The 22,383-nt window shown below is 37.3% G+C and overlaps 2 protein-coding genes across 4 annotated transcripts in view; one reads left to right on the plus strand and one right to left on the minus strand.

The window, feature by feature from the left end:
• LOC143279937 (PDZ domain-containing protein GIPC1-like) overlaps positions 1 to 17,729 on the plus strand; it is a 32,695-nt gene extending 14,966 nt beyond the window's left edge. The window contains exons 3-5 of the mRNA XM_076584286.1: positions 4,168 to 4,268; positions 7,007 to 7,088; positions 8,389 to 17,729. Coding sequence (XP_076440401.1) covers positions 4,168 to 4,268; positions 7,007 to 7,088; positions 8,389 to 8,573 — 368 coding nt within the window. The 3' untranslated portion in view covers positions 8,574 to 17,729. The remainder of the gene's footprint in view (positions 1 to 4,167; positions 4,269 to 7,006; positions 7,089 to 8,388) is intronic.
• A 1,722-nt stretch (positions 17,730 to 19,451) lies between these two features.
• The window catches only part of LOC143279938 (stathmin-3-like), a 14,653-nt gene continuing 11,721 nt past the window's right edge, over positions 19,452 to 22,383 (minus strand). For all 3 annotated transcript variants that reach the window (XM_076584288.1, XM_076584289.1, XM_076584287.1), the window contains one exon: positions 19,452 to 21,494. In XM_076584288.1, the coding sequence (XP_076440403.1) occupies positions 21,420 to 21,494 (75 nt within the window). In that variant the 3' untranslated portion in view covers positions 19,452 to 21,419. The remainder of the gene's footprint in view (positions 21,495 to 22,383) is intronic.

Here is a 22,383-nt window from a genome sequence, read left to right on the forward strand (position 1 = left end):
CACCCCTTTTCTGTGTTGACTGATGTGGGAATTGTCACACCTTTTCTGTGTTGACTGGTGTGGGATTTGTCACCCCTTTTCTGTGTTGACTGACGTGGGATTTGTCACACCTTTTCTGTGTTGACTGATGTGGGATTTGTCACACCTTTTCTGTGCTTCTGTGTTGACTGATGTGGGATTTGTCACACCTTTTCTGTGTTGAACATTTCTTTTGACAATTGCCATATATGTCAATCATCACATCTCAGTTGTATGAATCAGATTTATATCATTTCTAGCTGTATAGTTTGTACTCACTGAAAAAAAAATCCCCAAACATGAACAGCTATTTTAGTGTGGAAGACTTCCAAAGAGCATCAACCAAGGCTAGGTGATAAAATATGTGTGCATTTGTAATCTGCTTTCAAATATAGGAACTTACTCATGTTAAAAGATTAATCTTACACTGCTTTGATGAAGTCTGGTCATACACCCTGGTTTCTGAACTATGATTAAAACTGAATTCAGAGAGCTGGTGATCAGCTGATTGTCATTTTGAGAGGTATAAAAGGGAAGGGGGTAGAGAGAGAGAGAGAGAGAGAGATGTTTGCTTAGTGTTCAACAAAAGAGTGGAGGGGTGGAGGGGTTGAGACATATATCAGCATACCTGCTTATACAATGCTGGAGAGTGGTACATCTAATCAGTGTATAGTACTGGTGAACAATCAATGGAAAAGATAACTTTGCTTGTTGGTGGTCACAGATATGGTCCATGTACAGTACATATGTACAGTAATTACACATTCAGGTCATGAATTCTTTTTAGCTGAAATGCATTCCAAAGGAAAGATCTTCAAATATATGTAGATACTTAATTTCCATTTTAACAGTGATACTGATTTAAAAAAAAAAAAAGTTACTGAAGAACTACTAGGCCTTTTACATTTTTTTCATGAGAGAGAGAGAGAGAGAGAGAGAGAACAATAGTAAGACAGCATGTGAAAAAGAGAATATGCATAGAGATCAGCATTATAACAGTGGTAACTGGGAGTATGTTCAACCAACATGATATAAGTCCTTCTCTCTCTTTTTTAATTCTTTTTTTTTTTTTAAACAAAGCAGATATCATTTAAGATAACTAAGACAAAAGCAGTATTGATTTGCTATCTTTAACCTTCGATACAAATACTGCCTGTTCTTTTTTATTTTGTAACTAAATTTACACAATCATGTAATAATATATACTTCCTTACAGTGGAACATAATACATCAAGAGCCTATTATTGTATCTATGCTTGCATAGATATTAAGATTGTAAAGATACAGCAGTGATGAATGTTGGGTATTGCTGTTGACATTTAAGCGGCATGAAATCAGCAGGGTTGAGTGTGCTTTTCCTTGTGCAGAGAGGCCAAAAGGCTTGCAGTCACGAGAAATCAATACCGTTCCATCTTTTCAGACCTTAGAGTCAGTCAGACAGAGGCAGGTGTTTCCTGTCTGGACCTTGTATTTATTAAGTCTGGAACAGTGACACATGGAAAACCTCTTGCCTGACAAACGGAGGATGTTGTGTGTCGAAGGAAATGTTGTTTTATGAAGTGCCTCCGCGCCGCACAACCATATGTAATGTATGCATACACACACACACACACACACACACACACACACACACACACACACACACACACACATATGTACATAGACATAGACACAGACATGGTGCACATGTGTTGCACGTGTATGCACACACACACACTTGCACATACATGCACATATTTGCATACTTACATATATGTACACACACACACACACACACACACAGGGTTGTTACATAGACTTGCAAGTTGACATTGGTGGTGCTGCTAAGCATTCCAACTCTCTGTAGATAAGTGGGATATAAAATGTATCTTACAGAAGTGAGTAAACATTTATGTGGATAGAACACATGCACAACACTCTCTCTCACGCGCTCACACCCTGTCTAAAATCATAAAATAGATGTTAAAAGAAAAAGAGAAGAAAAAAAAGAGGGAGGTCCAAGACTTGACATAACTTGACTCTTGTTTGTTTTAAATGACATGTATAGCAGCAGCAAAATTTGAGATAACTAATTTTTAATATTAATATATTTATTATTGTCTTTCTTCTGTTTCTGTATTCGTTGGCTCCAATGTTTGTTCACATACAAGAGTGGGCTTTTACAGACATGTACGACCATTTTTACCTTGAGTTGAAGTGGCCATGTTCCATTTTTGGGGGTGTGTGCATCTGGCCAAGTTCATATTTCCATAATCCAGCAAACGCTTACATTGATTACAGATTTTTTAGCTTATGCATTTGATCTTGTCCGTGTGTATACATAAAGGAGACGAAGGTACTATCGCTTCAGAAATGCACATGTATATGTTGACCTGTGAGGTTGGGGTGAAATTCAAATGATATCCACCCTTAATACACCATATGCAGGTCTGTACCAGGATCGAACCCACTGGACCTGGGATTGAAAGTACAGTGACGGGTGCAATAGCTGGATGGTTAAAGCGTTGGACTTTCAGTCTGAGGGTGCCGGGTTCGAATCTCGGTAACGGTGCCTGGTGGGTAAAGGGTGGAGATTTTTCCGATCTCCCAGGTCAACATATCTGCAGACCTGCATATCTTAAAAAATCTTTAGAATGTGTATACGCAAGCAGAAGATCAAATATGCATGTTAAAGATCCTGTAATCCTTGTCAGCGTTCGGTTGGTTGTGGAAACAAGAACATACCCAGCATGCACACCCCCGAAAATGGAGTATGGCTGCCCACACGTCAGGGTAAAAACAGTCATACACTTGTGTATTCATGTGAATGTATGTGGGAGTTGCAGCCCAGGAATGAAGAAGAGGAAAGTCCAGTGCTTTTTACCATTCTGTTGTTGTGTCCATCCTTTAAAAAAAAAGTTTTTTTTAAAATCCGTGAACGTTTTAGAATGCATGGTGAAGAAGAGGAAGTGAAAAAGTTGGAGGAGAAAAACAAAGCCGAGAAACTGAGAAAGGGAAGAAGGAAAATTCAGGAGGTTGGGGAGAAAAGGGGAAACTGTACTGTCGGATACCGCGATGGGCTAGTCTTTCCACTAAACTCAACCCCTTTTTGTTGTTGTTGTTGTTGTTGTGCTTGGAAACTATAGAATGAATAGAAACTTGGTCAACTGTTTCAAAGGGGAAAAGAGAGAGAGAGAGAGAAAAAAAGAGTGAGACAGGGAGGAGAGGAAAAACCTAATTCACAGTTCTACTTCTTGTGCTTGTTTTTTTTTTTTTTTGATTGGTCTCACTATTTCAGTATTTGTAGTAAATTTTTCACATGTATAGAATTTCTTTTGGGGGATTCAGTTTGAAACAATAGGACAAAAGTGTCCAGAAACTGAAGAGATCTTTATAATAGTGATTGCATTCAGCCAGTTTGTTAGTTGATTAATTGTGTGTGTGTGTGTGTGTGTGTGTGTGTGTGTGTGTGTGTGTGAGGCAGAGAGAGAGAGAGAGAGAGAGAGCAGCAAAGACAGTACAAAGTGAACATAATGGTATCTCTTTAGTCACAACAGAATTCATCAGTCATTAGCTTTAGTTTATTGTCCAATGTTTGCTTGTCATGTTGTTGTTTTTATTTATTGTTATTTCATTTTTTATTTCAACTGAATTTCCATCTGATGTGATTGAAGCTAGAGTTAATACAGTTAATCTGTTTCCAGTATTTTCCTGTTCATGAGTTTTTTGTTTGTTTTGTGATTTATTCTTTTATCATTTAGTTCTCATATTTGATTACCTTTTAGTTCTTGATTTGCTTGTACAGTGTTTGAGGGCGACCCGTTGTTTGTAAATATTTTGCACAAAATTTTGCACTTGCATTTGTGTTGCAGCATTTTAAATGCCATCCTCAAACAGTAACCTCCCCTCTCTCCCCACCTTCTGTTTAACCTTTACACAGTTGTTCCTTCAAGTACATTTTGAAATGCCATTCAGTTAGCAGTTACGTAACTACTTAGCGCTTAACACCCACCCCTTGACCTTTTTGTTTTTTCAAATGTTGTGTGTTTGCAAATAAATGCACCTGATGTATAAATGTCAGTGCATGTGTCGCCCAGTGTTTGCAAGTCTGCCCCCCTTTGTGCATGCGTGTCAGGCCCTTTCAGTGTCAACCGTGTCTTGTGTTGTCAGCCAACATTGGGCCGGCCAGCGGGAAGAAGGGAGCCGGGGGGCTGGGTACAGGCAAACAGACGCTGCGACTACGCTCCAAGGGGCCTGCCACCGTGGAAATTGTGAGTGAAAGTCTCTACCCACTTCTGGAGTCGACTGGTGGTTGGCAGCAGGAATCTTTTTGTCTGTCTCTGTGTGTCTGTCTTGTCTTGTCTTGTCTCGTCTCTGTCTCTTTGTGTCTGCCTTGTCTTGTCTTGTCTCTGTCTCTTTGTGTCTGTCTTGTCTTGTCTTGTCTTGTCTCTGTCTCTTTGTGTCTGTCTTGTCTTGTCTTGTTGTGTGTGTGACTGTCTTGCTGTCTTGTCTTGTTTTTCATTCCCTCTGTGTGTGTGTGTGTGTGTGTGTGTGTGTGTGTGTGTGTGTGTGTGTGTGTGTGTGTGTGTGTGTGTGTGTGTGTGAGAGAGTGTGTGTGTGTGTGTGTGTGTGTGTGTGTGTGTGTGTGTGTGTGTGTCCATCTCTGTTTTTTTTTTCTGTTTTCTCTATGTCTCTCTATCATTTTGTGTCTTTCTTTGATTACTTAATTGTGTTATCGTCATTTGTTGTGATACTTAACCATCTTTGTTATTTTGAGCATGAACTTGCATGGAGTTTGATTTGATGTCAAAACTACTGTGAGTTTCAGTTTTAGTTTCAGTTTCAAGGAGGTTTCAGAACAATGTGAACAGATCCAAATATGCTACATCACATCTGCTGTTGCAGGAAGAAAAAAAAAAGCAAAAAAAGCAGCAGACCTTGAGAGCCTATCCTAGGTTTGTGTAGCAACTTAATGCAAAAATGAAATAAAGTATCAAGTCAAAAATAAGTTAATGAAAAGAGTTTTAGCAGAAATCATTATCTCTCTCTCTCCTTTTGTCAGTCTGTGTCCTTTTTCATTTCTTGATGACAATTTTAGAAAATTATAGTTCTGACGCTTATTTAACCTTATTTACGAGTCCCCTGGATTTGCCTGGGGTAAGGTTTGATGTAAAAATTATTGTCAGCGAAGAGATAGCAATATATCTCCCTCTCTCCCCCTTTCCCTCCCTATCCCCCCCTCTCCCCTCCCCTCTCTCTCTACATTTTTCCTTGAGGGCTGGATATAAAACAGAATGCAGTTAATTTTATCTATTTCACTCGCCTCATTTCGTTTCATTTTGTTTTTAACTCTCTCTTTCGTTGATTTTCTTTTCGTGTTTAAAAAATTTTTTTTTTTTTAAATTTAAATTTAAGTTGCGAAACTTACCATTGTTGTTCAGGCACTCACCAGGTGTTAGTCTTGATAGAGAGACTTGTGGATAAGTCTTATTTTATGTTTCCACATGTACCTACCAACAGTGCGAATCAAGAAGAAAAAAAAAGAAGAAAGCAACAAGAAGCCTTTTCATGAATTACAGTGTCTGGACCTGCACACATAAACATATGAGGATAAACCAGCATGCAGCATGTACCAGTTTCATTTTTGAGGGTCTGGATTTGATTATGTCGTCAGCTTCTAAGTTACATGTTGGTTAACAGGCATGGAATAATTGATTGTGCCAGTCAGATTCTTCTGGAGTAATTTTCTTCCTAGCTTAGCCGTGCTGATAACGTGGAGGTCATGGTTTCATTCCCAGCATGCGCTATGAAGTTTTGGAGGAAGGTAGCAGAATGGTTAAGATGCTTACTTGCCAATACAGTGTCAATAAGAGTCCAGGTTTGAATCCAGGTCTCACCCTTTCTCGCAAGTTTGACTGTAAAATCAAACTGAGCGTCTAGTCTTTTGGAAGAGACAATAAACTAATGTTGGGCACAATAGCCGAGTGGTTAAAGCGTTGGACCTTCAACCAAAGGGTCCCGGGTTCGAATCTCGGTGGCGCCTGGTGGGTAATGGGTGGAGATTTTTCCGATCTCCCAGGTCAACATATGTGCAGACCTGCCAGTGCCTGAACCCCCTTCGTGTGTATACGCACGCAGAAGATCAAATATGCACGTTAAAGATCCTGTAATCCATGTCAGCGTTCGGTGGGTTATGGAATCAAGAACATACACAGCGTGCACACCCCCGAAAATGGAGTATGGCTGCCTACATGGCGGGGTAAATAAAAACAAAATGGCTATGCACGTAAAATGTTAGTAATGGTCGAAGTTATGACCGCTGAACATTAATGGAAGAAGAAGAAGCACTTGGCGTTCTGAAAAGGAACCCATGGCAGCATATGTGTTGTCCTCGTGCAAAATTCTGTAGAAGAAATTCACTCGGATAGGTACTCAAATGTGGATTTGCACTCAAGGCCTGACTAAGCACATTGGGTTATGCTGCTGGTCAGGCCTAGCAGGTGTCTTGTAGTGCACATGGATTTGCCTCAATGCAGTGAGAAACTGAAACTTCTGGAGTAATTTTCTTCCCAGTGAAAATGCTGTTCCTGACTGAGCCTGCATGGAGACTACTCGTGAGGGAAGAGGGAAGGGGAGAGTGAGAGGGGGGTAGGGAGGGAGGCAGGAATGGTGGAGGGATGTGTGGTTGTTCATTTGAAATTTACTTTTCGTGTGTGTGTGTGTGTGTGTGTGTGTGTGTGTGCGTGCACACATTTGCATGTAGATGGGTTTTGTATATATATGTGTAGGCGTTCAAAAAAAATAGATCACAGAATAATCATGATGTCTGAATATAACATAGTTCTAGTGTTTATGAAATACATTGTTTGTGTTTGTGAACACAATTGTCTTTAAAGTTTAGGAAACTATATTTTCTGCATTGTTTGATGTTTGTAAAATTTCAGTAGCTGTTTTGTGTGAGTGAAAGTGCACACCTAACCGTGACTGCATTGGTGCATGTTTGTTTCAGCCCGACGATGTGGTGAATGTGGCAGTGGATAAAATCAATGGGCTGCTGGAATCTTTCATGGGCATCAACGACACAGAGCTCTGTACGTTGTCTTGGCATCCCTTGCTTGTCCTGAAAAGTCAGACACCCCCCCCACCCCCAACCCCTTCCCAACTGCTCCTCTTCCCACATTCATGTAAACAGCAGAATGTTTTGTTGCAAGGTCCCTTAAAAACCAACCCTTACTTTTCCTGGAAAGTTCAATCCCCCTCCCCCTCTCCCCACCTTCATGTAAAGAGCCACATGTTTTGTTGCTTTCCTTAAAAACCACCCTGTACTTTTTCCTGAAAAGTTAAACACTGTGTATACCTCCCCACATTATGAATGTACTGTTAGTTTGTTGCACAGTCCCTCCCCATATTACCCAACCAGAGGAAAATGGAAGACCTTTGTATAGAGATCACTGGTAGATTTTATCGTCACAGTGGATTTCAGTTCTGAGGTTTTAATCAGTGGCTACATTTACCCAGGAAGTTTCTCCTTCTCTCTTGTACTTTTGGTGTTGTTTGGCCATGTGGTGTGTGTGTATTTGTTTTCTTCCTCTCTCTTTTTTTTTTCTTTCTGGTTTTCCCTAGACTACCATTCATACATTCTCTTTTTTGAGGGAAGGATGAAAACTGGTTATTATTAAGTGCTTATTCATTTTCCCTTATTATAAAAGATAGATTTGATTCTGATTTCATTATGAATAATGCTGTCTCATTGTTCATGCTTTGAATATAACAGTGAATAGCATCAAAAGGATCAGTTTGTATCAAAGATTCACCAGAAACAAATGTTATTTGTTTTCAGAGAAACTGACACATGAAAGGGGGGGGGGGGAGATAAACAGATAGCTGACAAATATAAGCACTTATAAGATTGTGGGATAAATCTGTGTTTAAAAAAAGTAGGTTGCATCTATGGGAAGGCGCATACTTACTTCAGTTTTATGGATTGAAAACATTTTTTCAAGCCATGTGAGATTCCGCAAAACTGCACCATTTTGAGTTTCAAACAGAAAGTAGTTTATAATTCTAAACTTATTTTATTCTTAATAATTAGTTTGTTTTTTCTTCTAATTTCCACTTTTGATAATGATGATATTGATAATTATGATGATGATGATCATAATAATAACAATAATGATGGTAATAATAATAAAGATAATGATAATAATATAGTAGGAATTATAAATGTATTTTTGTAGTGAAAATCTTGATCAGAAACAAATCAGTGCACTTTTATACCCAAGTTCCACAATGAGGGGGAAAAACCCCAAAAATAAATTAAAAAACAAAAAAACAAAAAAAAAACACCCAAAAAACCCACAACAAAGTTTCCAACATGTTCACTGTGTGCAGCTCAAACTATCTGGGAGATCGGGAGCAAGGCAGACAATCCACACGACTTTACGGTGGGCATGGACGACTCGGACCTTCGTGACTTTGGTTTCACGGACGACTTTATCTTCGACCTGTGGGGCGCTATCAGTGACGCCAAGAGCGGGCGACTCAACAAGGTGCAGGAGTTCAGCGAGCAGTTCTAGCCAGGTGGCCGCTGACTGCAGCTTGCTTCTTGCCCCCGCCTGCCTGTCTCCTGGACATGTCCTTTGTGTGATGAGAATGCTGACAACACGGACTGGTAGGATTCAAATTTTGACAAATACCATGGCTCTTCGGACCAGTAGAAATGCCAGACTTCTTTCTGACCAACAGAAATTTCAAGAAATGTCTGACCAGAAACTGAAGCATAGTTTCTATAATTTGTGTGTGTCTCTTGACTGTTCATCTGGAGCTGTTGCAAAGGATACCAGTGACACAGTGACAGTGAATTCAGCAGGTAATTCTTGTGAAAATGATTTAGTGGGGTATGTTCTTTACATGTCATTTAGAAGTGGCCAACAAATAGCGTAAGCTTTTAAAAAGTAGATGCTCTTTTCTTTCTTCTCCATTGAGGTTTTAAGGAATAGTTTAAAGGAGCATCGTCTTTCTTGATTGAACATGATAAGTGTTGTTAGTGTAAGGTGTTAGTGAACAAGAGAATTAACAAATTACAGCCATGAAAATCATTTGTTAAAAATTGAAATGCATTCATCTGTATATGACCATTCCAGTTAGAAAAGAGGACTGTTTTATGCCAAAGGAAGGATCATTAAAATGAATCGGACTATCTTTGTGTACAAATTATATCCCACCGCCATTGTTTTAAAGGGTTTGTGTAGTTTGCTGACTCCCAGAAGCCAATTTCAGGTAAATTCATTAGAGACTGAATTCCAAACACAGTGCTGTGAAGAACTGAAAGACTGAAGTAAGCCGAGCTAGCATGTAGAAGTTTTTGTTTGCAAGTAAGCTTTTATTCTACAAAGCATGTCAGGGTATGCAGATAAAGTGATTGTGATAAATTATGAATGCTTGCGATTTTTTTTTCTTAAGAGTGTAAGTTATGAGATAAGTCACTGAGGTGGATGATCAACTTGATTTTGGTTCAATGTATTTAGGAACAGGAGAACAGAGAACCAGAGGTGATTAAATTATACACTTTTTTTTACCTGTAAAGAGATGTATACTTTATTGTTGGTGATAAAACCCAAGTGGCGTGTGTTATTGTCACAACACATTATAAGCAGATCAGTTGCTTAGGGAATAGAAGCTCATGCACACACAAATATAATCTAACAGGTAAATTTGCACATGCATTCTGCACAGAAATGCCGATCATTACAGGCATGCACTCCAGGCACGACCAGCACACTATATTTAAGCAGCAAAAAAACCCAACAAAAACTGAAACAAAACACCTCACTGCATGTTTTATTTGTTCTATAACATATGAGAACCCACTGAATGACACTGTTACAATATGAAATGTTGGCTGTGTTTGTGTGCCAGTCTCTTTATTGGTTCATGTTCTGTGGTTGTGTCTTTGCAGTATATTCTGTTGTGGCTTCAGGTGTTTTGAATCAGTAATTCTAATAATTGTTTTATCATGCATGAAATGACTTATGAGTTTGTTTTGACCTGTCGCAAGGGAGCATAAGGCAGTCATAGAAACTGACCATGTTGTACATTTGCTTTTCAAATGTAAAAAGAGTATTGCTTTATACATACCAGCAGGGTAGGAAGATTTGCGCATAAATCATTGTGCTTTTGGTACTGGATTTGTTGTGATTTGGCGTCCAGATTGCCTTAAAAGATATACATCAGTTATGATGAGAGTCGTGCTGTTTTTTTGTTCTTTTGCACAGCCATCCATGTGGTAAAAGCTGTCGTGATTGTGATATTCGTTTCCTTGGAAGTGAAAATTGATGTTGATATCTGTCAGAGCCTCTCACATTCCTCTTGTTTGATTCATTGCATATTTTATACCCTGTCCTGGGGAACATGTGTGCTTGGTCCAGCTTTTTAAAAATTTTTTATATAATTATTATCATTATTATTATTTTGTAGGTAAGTGAGAGAATGGGGAGTTAATGTTATAACTGTTTGGGTAATATCAGTGTTGTATTGTCTTGTCACATATATATGTCAATTTCATTGGAAATCAACTGAATCTTTGTTATACATAACAAAGAAATCATTTTTGATTGAAGATAACCGTGTTGATACATTAATCATGAAAGACAGTTACATGAATACAATATTCATGTAAAGATAGGCATCCATTTCTTAGCACTTGTGCTTGGATATTCAACCATATATAATAATAATGTTTATAATTTAAAAGCAGTGTGAAGAGAGAATGGATGAATGAAATTGCCTGGATAAAAACAACAACAGGTGATATTTTCACCAAAACTCCAAAATGAAGTCTGTTACTAATCTGGCTCAAATTTTATATGTTAACTTTGTCACAATACTGCATGTATGATTGTGTGTGTGTGTGTGTGTGTGTGTGTGTGTGTGTGTGTGTTGAGAGAGAGAGAGAGAGAGAGAGAGAGAATACAAATGGTTTATTCAGCAAAAGGCCTTAGCCCCTTGTGAAGGGGTGTGTACAAATATCTTCATCTTATCATCATCATATTTTTAAAATAAATCTTTTTGCAGCACAATTTACCTTAGTTTAAAGGCTTTATACAGACAAAGACACAGGTTTGTGACAGTATCAGCATTTGTAGAGGAGATCAGTAACCTTAACCTAAAGACTTCTGGGTTATCTTTGGGCCAGTGCATGTTTTTGTAACATTATAAAGATAGACAGTAGTTACAGGAAAGTAAATGCATTTTATCTTCTTTGGTTTCTTTACATTGTGGGCATATTAATTTACAGTCTGTGTGCTACTTGCACCAGTAAGTTTGAATGATTATATCAGATACGTTCCAAAGCGAAATCTGGTTATTATTGATGTTAAGTGTCTTTCTATGATAAATCTCCATGCAATACAAAGGATTACTAAAAGTGTGATGCATCCTAAACTGCACATAGTCATTCCAATTTTATGACATACAATCAATTAGTCGCCTTATAAATGGTTCAGATAAAAAATCAACACAGAACTATCAAATTCTAAGAAGTAAGAGAGAGAGAGGAATCTGACTTGATCATTCTGTTTAAATAGGGTTGTGGCAATATTGTTCTAGAAGGCATGTATGCATTTAGTGTGTGTAGTTGAGGTGGGGTGGGAAAGGGGGTGAAAATTGACCTTGTGAAACATATCACTATTTGCTTAACAATGATTGTCGTACATTGCTAACCCCTCATATGCCCCTGAACCCTCTTTACGTGAATTAGATTTTGTGTAGATGCAGAACTTTGAAATAAAAATCATTTACAAGACTTATGTAATGATAAAAACCAAACCAAACTTGCATTGTTGCCATGCTCTCTTCTGTAGTTTCTTCCATTTTCTCTCTGATCACTCAAATGAGACTGATTGTGTGATCCAGTTTGGTCCTAAGTTCTTCTGCACTGCTAGGCACAGCTTGGAGACTGTAGGCTAGCAGGTTTCCACGGAACAGTGTTTTTTATTCTGAACTTACCTCCTGCCGTTTGGTTAGCGCCAGAACTTTGTACAATGATCTTGCATTCACGTTCATTACTTGTGTGAGAAATCCAACAGATTCTTGCTCAGAAGGTGTTTCACTCTGTCAGTCCTTTTGTGAGAAATCTCTGGTGGAAAGAAGCAGCAGCACTTTATGTGGCATTTTGGAATGCATATTTACTTCTGTTCTTCCCCCTCAGCATGTCTGTTGCAGATGATTGACACAACTAACACAGCGTTGTTTTTTCTGTTGGAGAGTAGCTGCATGCAGAAGAAATTTGGAGGTAGATTGAATGGAAATAAAGTGTTTTATTTTGAGGCAGAAGATTTCTTGGTAGATGAATATTAATATTTTTTTTAAAGACAGGATTGGATCAGTTGGATTAAAAAAAAGACATGACGTCAAACAAACATGAAACAGTTGCAAGTGTATCATATGTAAAATGCAAGAAAAAGTATAACTTGTGTGTGTGTGTTATTTTGCCAACCCAAAGTCTTCGTATAACATTATGATGAACCTATCATCTTTTTCCTGGAAAAATTAGCTTGCTTGTTACTGGCAGGAAACTAAAAGAAGAAAAGCCTTTTTCCCCTTTTCGATGTCTATTTGAAAAAAAGATGTTTTTCATTCTTTAAACCTTTTATTTTCTTAGATTGGTTGTTGCTGGTAACATTTTATTTGACTATTTAAATCATTTTGCTTATTAATTTGTCAATCAATAATTCATTTACCTATTGAAAAATATCAATTATAAAAGGTGTGTCTCACAAAGTGCCATTTCCCAAAACTTGCACTTCACTTTGCATCCTTGACATCAGTAACACCAGCAGAAACATCAACTGATAGAAACTGTCTCATGCTCTGACATGAAGACAGAAAAAATAATGTGTGAAAAAAAAACGTGTCTACAAATGTGCCTTCTGAATTAAAATTTGTATCTCATAATACATTTATTGTATAATAATTACGTAACTGTATAAATCAGATTGCTCAGTTTGTACTGTTAATTTCTGAAAGGTATTCTGCCCTTTAATGAACATGCATTTTTAAACAGGAAACTTCAGTTTGATGTTATCATCCTGCGAATCTTTGTATCAGATGACAAAAAATCCTGCTATTATTGACTAGTTTTGTAATTTACTTTATGCACATGTATTTCACCTGGTATCAGTGTTGATAATGGCAGGGCAGATGTTTATGTATCAGGGATTAGGAAAGTTACTTTTTTCTTGTTTGATTTTCAACAGTGTATATATATTTTTTTTTCTTTTCTTTTTTTTTTCTTTTCTTTTTTTTTTTTTTTTTTTTCATGAAAAGATACTTAATTTTTGTATCACCTATACTGAATGCTCTTCTCTTGACATATCTGTGAACTATGCAGACATGCACAGATGTATCAATAAACTAAAATGATGCAAAATAATTTCATTTCTTTGTTGTTTGTTATGATATAGTTGTCTACAAAGCAACTCCTTGCACTTTTTCAATATTATTGCATTGTAAAATGTCACTGTTTTTCTGTGAATTTGATTTCCTTTTTTTTCTAACTCTGCTTGAAGCAAGGAATCGGTTGATGTCAATACCAGGAAAGAGATGCATGTACCTTTTTTTTTTCTAACTCTTGCTTGAAGCAAGGAATCGGTTGATGTCAATACATGTACCAGGAAAGAGATGCATCTAATAAAAAAAAATGTGGTCTTCATTTAGATTTCTTAAAAAACACACAAAAAACCACAATGGAATACGAAATTACTTTTAATTACAAATATGACTATGTTCTTCATGTCTGTTTCCATTTCCTCTTTCTTAAGTACCTTGTATACATTCATGTATGTTTACACTAGGTTTGCTGAAAGTCATGAGTGTAAATGTCTAAACAGGCAATTTGGAGATGGCGGTAAAAGAAGAGCTTATGCAAGTATTTTTCTTTTGACAGTGATAACTGTGAAATATATTGTAGAAGGATTTTAATTGCTTTTTTAAAAGATATTTATTTATTTTATTTCTTTATTATTGTTGTTGTTATTATTATTATTATTATTTTGTTTTTTATACAGCATAAGTTTTCACAAAAAACTGCGATGAAAAGGAGCCAAACAGCAGAACTTCTCACAGTTTGTTTTGAAACTGAAAACAAAACGAAACAGGAGGTGCCAAAAAGTTATTTTTTCAGTAGCTCTGATGTCTTATCAATCTATGCAGAACTGCACTTCATCATGGAAAAAACCTAAGTAAAAATGTACATAAAACACACTGTATTTTCTTTATCCGTCCTGTTACACTTTTTCTTCAGGAAGCCTCTGTGTGTGTGTGTGTGTGTGTGTGTGTGTGTGTGTGTGTGTGTACTTTGAAAATGTTCAGCAAACACATGAGTGACTTTGAAAATTAAAAAAAAACAAAAACAACTGCTTCTTTATCCATCCTGCAACCCTTCTCCCATAAGCTAGACCATCTATATCACAGTTAGACAAACTGTAAAAGATGGTTTCCTTATCCTGCATGCAGGGCTTGGGAGTTGGATCATTCGCTTTGTTATTGGGAGGAAAAGGCTATGAAGAATAGTGCCTTAGTCTTTATATAAAGTCTATACTTTTCTTGTTTTCACCAACAAGGATGTGAATGAAAAAAGGAAAAAAAAAAAGAAGAAGAAAGCAGAAAGAAATAAAGACAGACTGAAACACAGTGAACGAAAATGAAAAAAACAAACAAAACCTAATCCGAAGTTTGATAGCAGAATCATGATTACGATGATGTAAAACATCACTTGTGTAAACATCACTTGTGTAATCAGAAGCACCACTGTTGACAACTGTACATTAAAGATGAAAAAAGGGATTGTGTGAGGGGGGAGGGGGCGTGGAGTCATACAGAAAAAAAGTATTATCTGTAATTCCTGCTGGCACATCTGCTGCTTTCTCCATTTGGGTATTATTAAGCCTTGCATAGAAGCCTGTGTGACAGTGTTGTTCAAGATAATCAGTAAGAAAGAGAGAGAGAGATGGAGAGGGAGACTGAGAGATTGAGATTGTTTGTCATCAATAAATAATTTATCCAAACTGTCACACATTCCACCAAAACCAGACTTATCCACATTCTTTTATGTCTTTTGAAAGTGAGTGTACTTTATCTGCTTGTGGAGAAAAAAACAACATAAAAAGCTTGTATGCCCGTTTCTTTTTTCCCTATTACACCACTATTATAATGATTTATTTTTAAAATTTTGTTCTCCTTTTTTTTGTTGTCCATTGTGGCCAGTAGTAATATTTCCTGTAAAAATTACTGCAGCAAAACTGAATAATATTATTCCATATTGATAATATAATTCCATATTGATACCTTACCTGTGCTTGCTTGCAGTTGAGGAGATAAAACTGCTTCAGAAGTATTCTCAGCCACATTTCCATATTTATACTGTTCTTTTTCACAATGCCTTCAAAGTACCATGCTTTATAGTTTAAGAAATATCCCTGCCCCCCTCACCTCCCCCCTCTCCCCTCCCCCCCTCCACCCACTGAACACCAGGTGGGTATGGAAGCATATCTGTGTTGAAAAACTAATCAGAATGTGATCCAGTTCTTGAATTCAATCTGGCATAGTCTATCCATTGTCAGGTTGCTATTTGTTATGAACTGCGATAGGAAGTTTTTAGACTTGAAAGTGAATTTGGGGCATGTGTCATTGTCATCATCTCAATATTTCCAGCCTGTCTCAAACTTTGGTTCATTCACAGCATAATTATTATAATGTGTTCATTTTTTTCTTCTTCTTTTTTCTGTCCTTTTGATTGGTGTGGGAGAAAGAGATGGAGAGGAGCTGAGTATGTTGTGAAAGGCACACACATATTCTTTTATGTACACATATATATTTGGGTGGTGTGCGGGGAAGGGTGGGGGTAATTTGAATCATGTTTTTCTTTTTTTTTTCTGATCTCATTGAGTTTTGTGGTGATTTGTGTCATGTGGTTTCAGATTCGTTGCAGTGATGCCATTTGTCATTTTATACATTCCCTTGTGTATTGAAAATACATATCCAAGAATTTAGATGATATAAATGTATGATCATCATGAACATATCCTTGATCATGAAATACATATCTGACTTTTTTGTTTTAATACAGGTCACAATTGTATACTGATGCACTGTGATATATGTCTCCTTAAGACATGATGGCTCATAGTAGTACCAGAATTAAGTATTGTGACTAAGAAACAATTTCTGATGCTGGTACTGAGGTTCAATATTGTAATCTTAGCATCTGCTGGTTGTGGCTACTTAGTTTTTCTTTGTATTGCTAGCGTGCAGGTGGACAAATGTTCCAGAATGATACTGATGATTTTTTTTTCTCCATCATTTATGTCAAGTGTTGCTGTCACGTATCAGCACAGTCTTGGAGATGCTTAGATTTCTGTGCAAGGCAGAACTGGGAAATTGAGGTTGGAGAAAAAGATGTCTTTATGCATGGAAGCAGTATCAAAAACACAAGCAACAGTATTGGTAACCAAGGAGTGCACTTTTCAAAAGCACAAAATCAAAACGCAAACATCATCGCCTTGGCACAAATCGAGGAAGGTGTAGTTTTGGAATACAGCATTGATTATCTCAAGGAATGGAAATTGCATATAATGTATGCAAAATAGGGAAAATGTATAGTCCATTTAGGAATGATAATATGGTGATGAACAAATTGATGGCCTTCCAGCTGAACTGTCAAGGTGTAGAGTGCACAGGGTATTTCAGAATGGGAGTAGTATCAAAACAAAAGCAGCACTGGTGGAGATAAGGATGAAATAGCTCACATGCACCAGTGCACTGTAGGGGTACACACTGAAATCCAGATGACTGCAGACATAGACTATCTAGAAACGTACATATTTTGGAAGAGGAATCCTATAGAACATCTACAGTTAAGATTTAGTTAAAAAGAGAGAAGCATAATCTGAAGTGTCAGAACAGAGGCTTGAAAAGTTCTCATTCCTCAAAGTACTGCAAGAAGATAGGTCAGTTGTGCAGGGTGCTTGCACAAGTGATCATACAATACTATTTACCATCACATTCATAAATTGGTATCATCACTGCACATATAAGAATATATCAGCATAACTGTTCTTTTATTTCATATTATTTTTTGCATGTTTGTTTTTCATGACCTGGTAACACAAGTGAAATGCTGAAAATATATTCATGACTGATTGTAACCCGCTGTCTCAATGTAACACATACAAATCATGAAAAACAAAACACTTTGTATTTTACCTGCATTAGCTGTCCAGAATATGGCTATTATAGGCTATTCAGATTTTCAAGATAACATTGTACAAATTCATGAGAGCTAAATAAATCAACAAATAACCACAGAAATACTGAAGGCTTGCTCATTTATTTCAACAGCTGCAGAGTTCAAACTTTTTTTCTTTTCTTCATTATTATATATATATTTTTTATTTACTGCAAATTGCTGCAGACATGATTATATGTTTCTGCTCCATGTATTCTTTAGACAATCAGCAGGGAAAAAGGTAAAAGGGTTGTGTCATGCACAGGTGGCTAAATTATAAATGATAAACTTCATTTTCATTCATCATCAGTGTTTCAGATCATTCATGTTGCTGTCTCTTGATTTTGTGCAAGGTTTGATTCTTAAGTGTATTTATATGATGCTCTGCTCATTGTTTTGTGCTCTGTACCACTTTTAGTCAACATTGGTAATAAAGTGAGGAGTCTGCTGTTGTCTGAGTGTTGTGGGGTGTGATATTATTATGAGAAGTGTTACAAAGGAGTGTAAGCTGTTGATAGGATGGCATGTTCTTTTTTTAAAACAAACGTTATGAACAGAAACATCAAAGCAGGTGCACAGCAGGCAAAGCTTGTAACTGTGCTCTTTACTGGTTACTTGTCAATGAACTGGCTGCAATTAAAAAGGAAAGTGTGGCATGTTCTTGGATCACTGAGGTTCTAGACACAAGTGCTCTGATGGCTGTGCAGGCTGATTCTAGAGCAACACACCCAAGCTTACAGAGGGCAAAGAAACCATGGCTAGAAGGCTTTGGGCAGCCAATGCTTTCCTCTGTGCTTTCCCTCTGCAGCTTCAAAGATCTCGGCACCTCGTTTGGTAGTTATCTCCAGCAGTCTGTTTTCCCAGTCCTTTTCTGGAATGCCAGCTGCATTTAGTTGATGTTTCAGCTGGTCTTTGTAGCGCTCTCAAGGGGCTCCTCTATCATGTTTTTTTTCCTGACGTCATGTTTGTCCTAGCAAAGCTCACTGTAAAAAATGACTGGGCATTTGTGTGTCCTTCATGAGTGACAGATGTCTCTTGCCCATTAAGTTGTCTGCATAACCTCAACACTTGTGGTGTTGGCTTGCTCTAAAATGTCAATGTTTCTTGCATTATCTTACCAAGATGGCAGAAAAGCATTGGTGAAAGCACTCTCGGAGCTGCACTTGTTTTCAGTACAGAACCCTACAACACATTTAACAGATAATATGCCAACCAAAAGAAATCATAGGAGAGTATGGATTATTGGAAGCAGTTTTGTTTGTGCAGCCAAGTTGTGGAAAAGTAATTACATTTGTTCTTTATGCTGAACAGGCCAGGCAATATTTGAAAGTTAAATCTTCTAAGAGAAATTGTTTTGTCCAGAATCTGCGTTGGCCTTATTTTGCTATGAAATACTTTGTTCTGCTTTCAGAAAGCAAGCATGCATGGTCACGACCTTGGTACAACCATCAAAACACAGCTTCAGAAATGTTTGCATTGTTGTTATTACTAGAGTTCCACAGGGGAGTGTATGTAAAGACACCAAAGTGATGAAATAAGATGATTTGAAATATTGATTTACAGTTGTAATGACTAAAGTGAGAGAGTAAAAGCGCAAAATAATTTTTCAAATGTTTAATGATTATAAGAGTTAGCATTGTGGACTCTTCATCATCTCAAAAGGCCAAAGCCCCATAATAATGAATGCGTGTGAAAGAAACCAGATCATTTGCTTTTGAAATGAATGTAAAGTAAATTAGAACATAACAATGAGAATATTTATAAATGTCAGATTTGGTAACATGTAAGCAGTGATCATCAACATAGTGTGACAGTAATACAAAACATGGGGTGAAAAGGAGAGAGAGAGAGAGAGATGGAATAATGCAAAACAGACATGGAGACAGTTTAGATTCGCACACTCAAACCATCAGAATCACACATTTATATTTTTTTGTTTAATCAAAGCAGTTTAGCGTAAAGTAGGAACAAAAATCCTGAACAACTGGTGGGCTATCTACGCGGTCAGCAATAACAGTAATACAAAGTAAACTGATCCAAAATGGCAAACTGGTCTTAGAAAAAGCAGGAGCGAAACAATGCATACCGCAAAAAACCAACATCTGTCTTTATACAGCATACAATGTAATGATGGATGATCAATAAACGGACTTCTTGTAGTTGTTATGAGTTTGTTTTAAAAAAAAAGAAAAAGTTACACTGAAGGTGCTGGATGAAAAACGGGAAATAAAATATCTGAACAGTCACTTTTTAAGGCAACTCAGTTTCCATCATCATTCTTTATCTTACTTGTACAACAGCAAACACTGAAAAAGAAAAGTGAAAGAGAGAGAGAGAAGAGAGAAAGAGAGAGATGATGCATGTGAGAGTGACTGAGAATTAGAATAAGAGAGGAGGCAGAGAAGACTGTATGCGCATGCTTGTGTGTATAAAGGAGAGCGAGAGAGAGGCAAGGAGGGAGAGAATAAGAGTTGTACATCATCATTCACGTTTTCAAAACTCACCAATCCAAAATAATTTCCTGGACTGAATGACATTTCCAAAGAAAAAGGAAACCCCATGTCTTCTTGCAGAAAATGTCATTTGTGCACAAAGTAAAAATGCTGATCTAGTAGGGACAAACAGGCACCACTCAGAAATAAAATAAACCTCATAACAACATCTTTGAACTGCTCAAACATCATGGAAAGAGAATCTTCGAACCAGCATGCAAAACATCTAGCTACCTTATTACAGAAGCTTATGGAGGATATGAAGCTGAAAAGAAAGATTACAGTGAGGTTACACTCAGTGATTAGTGGGGAGAGAGAGAGAGAAATGTAAACATAATATATACAACACCTTTGAAGGAAGAGAACTGTGCAACTTCAATGTCATACCTGTCAAGATTCATGAATGGAAAATACAGCAGTTCTGTTTACTCAGCCTCTTCCAAGATTTTCTTCAGCTGTTAGTTGTGTGGAGATTCATTTATTTGGTCCATAAAAAAAGACCCCTAGTTAGTAGCAGCTTTCAAGAGTATTTTTCTTCACATATTTCTTTACCTTTCAAGAAGGCATATGCTTTTAACAAAAAGCAACAAACCAAACAAAACCAACCTAAAACAAAGTACATTTTCCCTGTATTATAAATTTCTTGCAAGTATTGCCACATGCAGACCAGGAACAAAATCAGAAGCGCCATGTCACACCATTACAAGAGAAGCACAGACTAATAGTCTTTGTGTGAACAATTAAACACCAACTGTTTTGGAAAAAAACAAAGGAAGCAATTCCAGTATGAAACCATCAATAAGACAATGTATCCAAAAACAGTGAACACAAAGTATGGCAAATCTGAGACAATGCAGATGCTAAATGGTTGAACACATTCAAACATTGCATATTGTGTGACTAAAACCATGAGTGAAAAATGAGATGGGTAGTTCAAAGCCAACACTGAAAACAGTGTACATAAATATCAAAGGTAAACATCATTAAAAAAAAAAAAAAAAAAAAAAAAGAAAAAAAAAAAGTCAGACAGGAGAGAAAAAAAAAGGTTTTCTTGAACCCATCAAAACTATCAGTCCTGTCTTCAATTTGGGTGTGGTGCAACATGCCCATAGACTGGAACGGTCCAATCAAAAACGAAAGCAGACGCCCCATGGGGCGCAACTCTTACCATCCACCCATGTACCTTACTCTTTGGAAGGTGTGATTGTAACAGCCAAAATAATCCAGGGATTGTAGCTTTAATGGGTATGGTTAAAGAAAGAGACAGACAGAGTAAGAGAAAGACAGCGTGAGAGAACAGAAGAGAGAGACAGCAAGCAAGCAGGGATAAACGAAGACAAGAAAGAGAAAGGATCGGCAAGCATCAGTGAAATTCACTCAAAAGGTTTTTGATTCAATACAGGGATACAAGAACTGTTACTGGACTGCTTTCTTCCAAGCCTTGAGGGTAGGTGTTGCTTTACATCTTGTACTGGACTAAAGTGTTTTTTTTTTTCCTAGGTTGTGCAGACATCTCTTGTGAAGACAGGTCTTGTCTCATCTTGTCTCCGTGATGGTGTTCTGTTTCTGTTATTTTCTTTTTAATCTTTTTTTTTTTGTTTGTTGGGTGTGCGATGACCTTCACTAGTGGCCCACACAGCAGATTTCTATGCATCCCCGCTCTCATTCTCTTCTTGCCGCAAGCATGTTTTCTTCTTCTGCACCTCCTCAATGCGACGCTCCTGGAAAAATACAAGACAAACATACAAAGTCAAAACCTAGTTACTTGAAAGCAAAAATGCATCTTCCAACCACTGCTGACAGAAGCGGCATATTAGTACATTACTGCGCATGACTTGCGCTTTGTTTTGTTTTTAGTATTTGAGAAAAGCAAAATAAAACTGATTTTTGAACAGGTATAAACCATGCGCACTGCAACTTTCCAAAATCTCTTACTGACAGTTATTTTGTGGAACAATGAACAGCCATCACTCAATCACAACACTACAGAGTAAGTTTCCCAGAGCTATTCATTCAGCATCAGTAGTGTCTGACACAGTGGCTCATTCCCAGAGCATTTGCTTGTTGACCTCTTAAGTACCTGTTCAAACTGCATGCACCAAATACTGAAGGGGGAAACAAGACCCCCCCTCCCAATGCCCCACGCTGGAAAGATTACATCTACACTCATACAAACACACCTACTGAAATAGCTAGAGACAGGGATTCTTATATGATACAAAATACAAGACCTATCGGGATACAATGTCATATAAATCTTATCCAAGGAAAAATACAACACAAACAAAACAGTTGCAGATAAGTTGGAAAATCTGCCTCTGGATTTTTCTGTTTTTGTTTAAAAATGCAATACTACATTCCCCCACCCCCAGTTCATGCAAGCTATCTGTTGGAGACGAGGGTGGCAGATATACAGTGGAGAGGAAAGGGGAAGGTATGTCTAGGTGAAAAAAAAAAAAAAAAAAAAAAAAAAAGGAAAAAAAAGAAAAAGAAAAAAAAAGAAGGCTCTATTGATAAATGAGAGAGAGAGAGAGAGAGAGAGAGAGAGAGAGAGAGAGAGAGAGAGAGAGAGAGAGGTTAAGCTACATGCTACTTTTTAATTAAAAAAAA

The sequence above is a fragment of the Babylonia areolata genome, chromosome 3, assembly GCF_041734735.1.
Source record: "Babylonia areolata isolate BAREFJ2019XMU chromosome 3, ASM4173473v1, whole genome shotgun sequence".
Taxonomy (NCBI): Eukaryota; Metazoa; Mollusca; class Gastropoda; order Neogastropoda; family Buccinidae; genus Babylonia; species Babylonia areolata.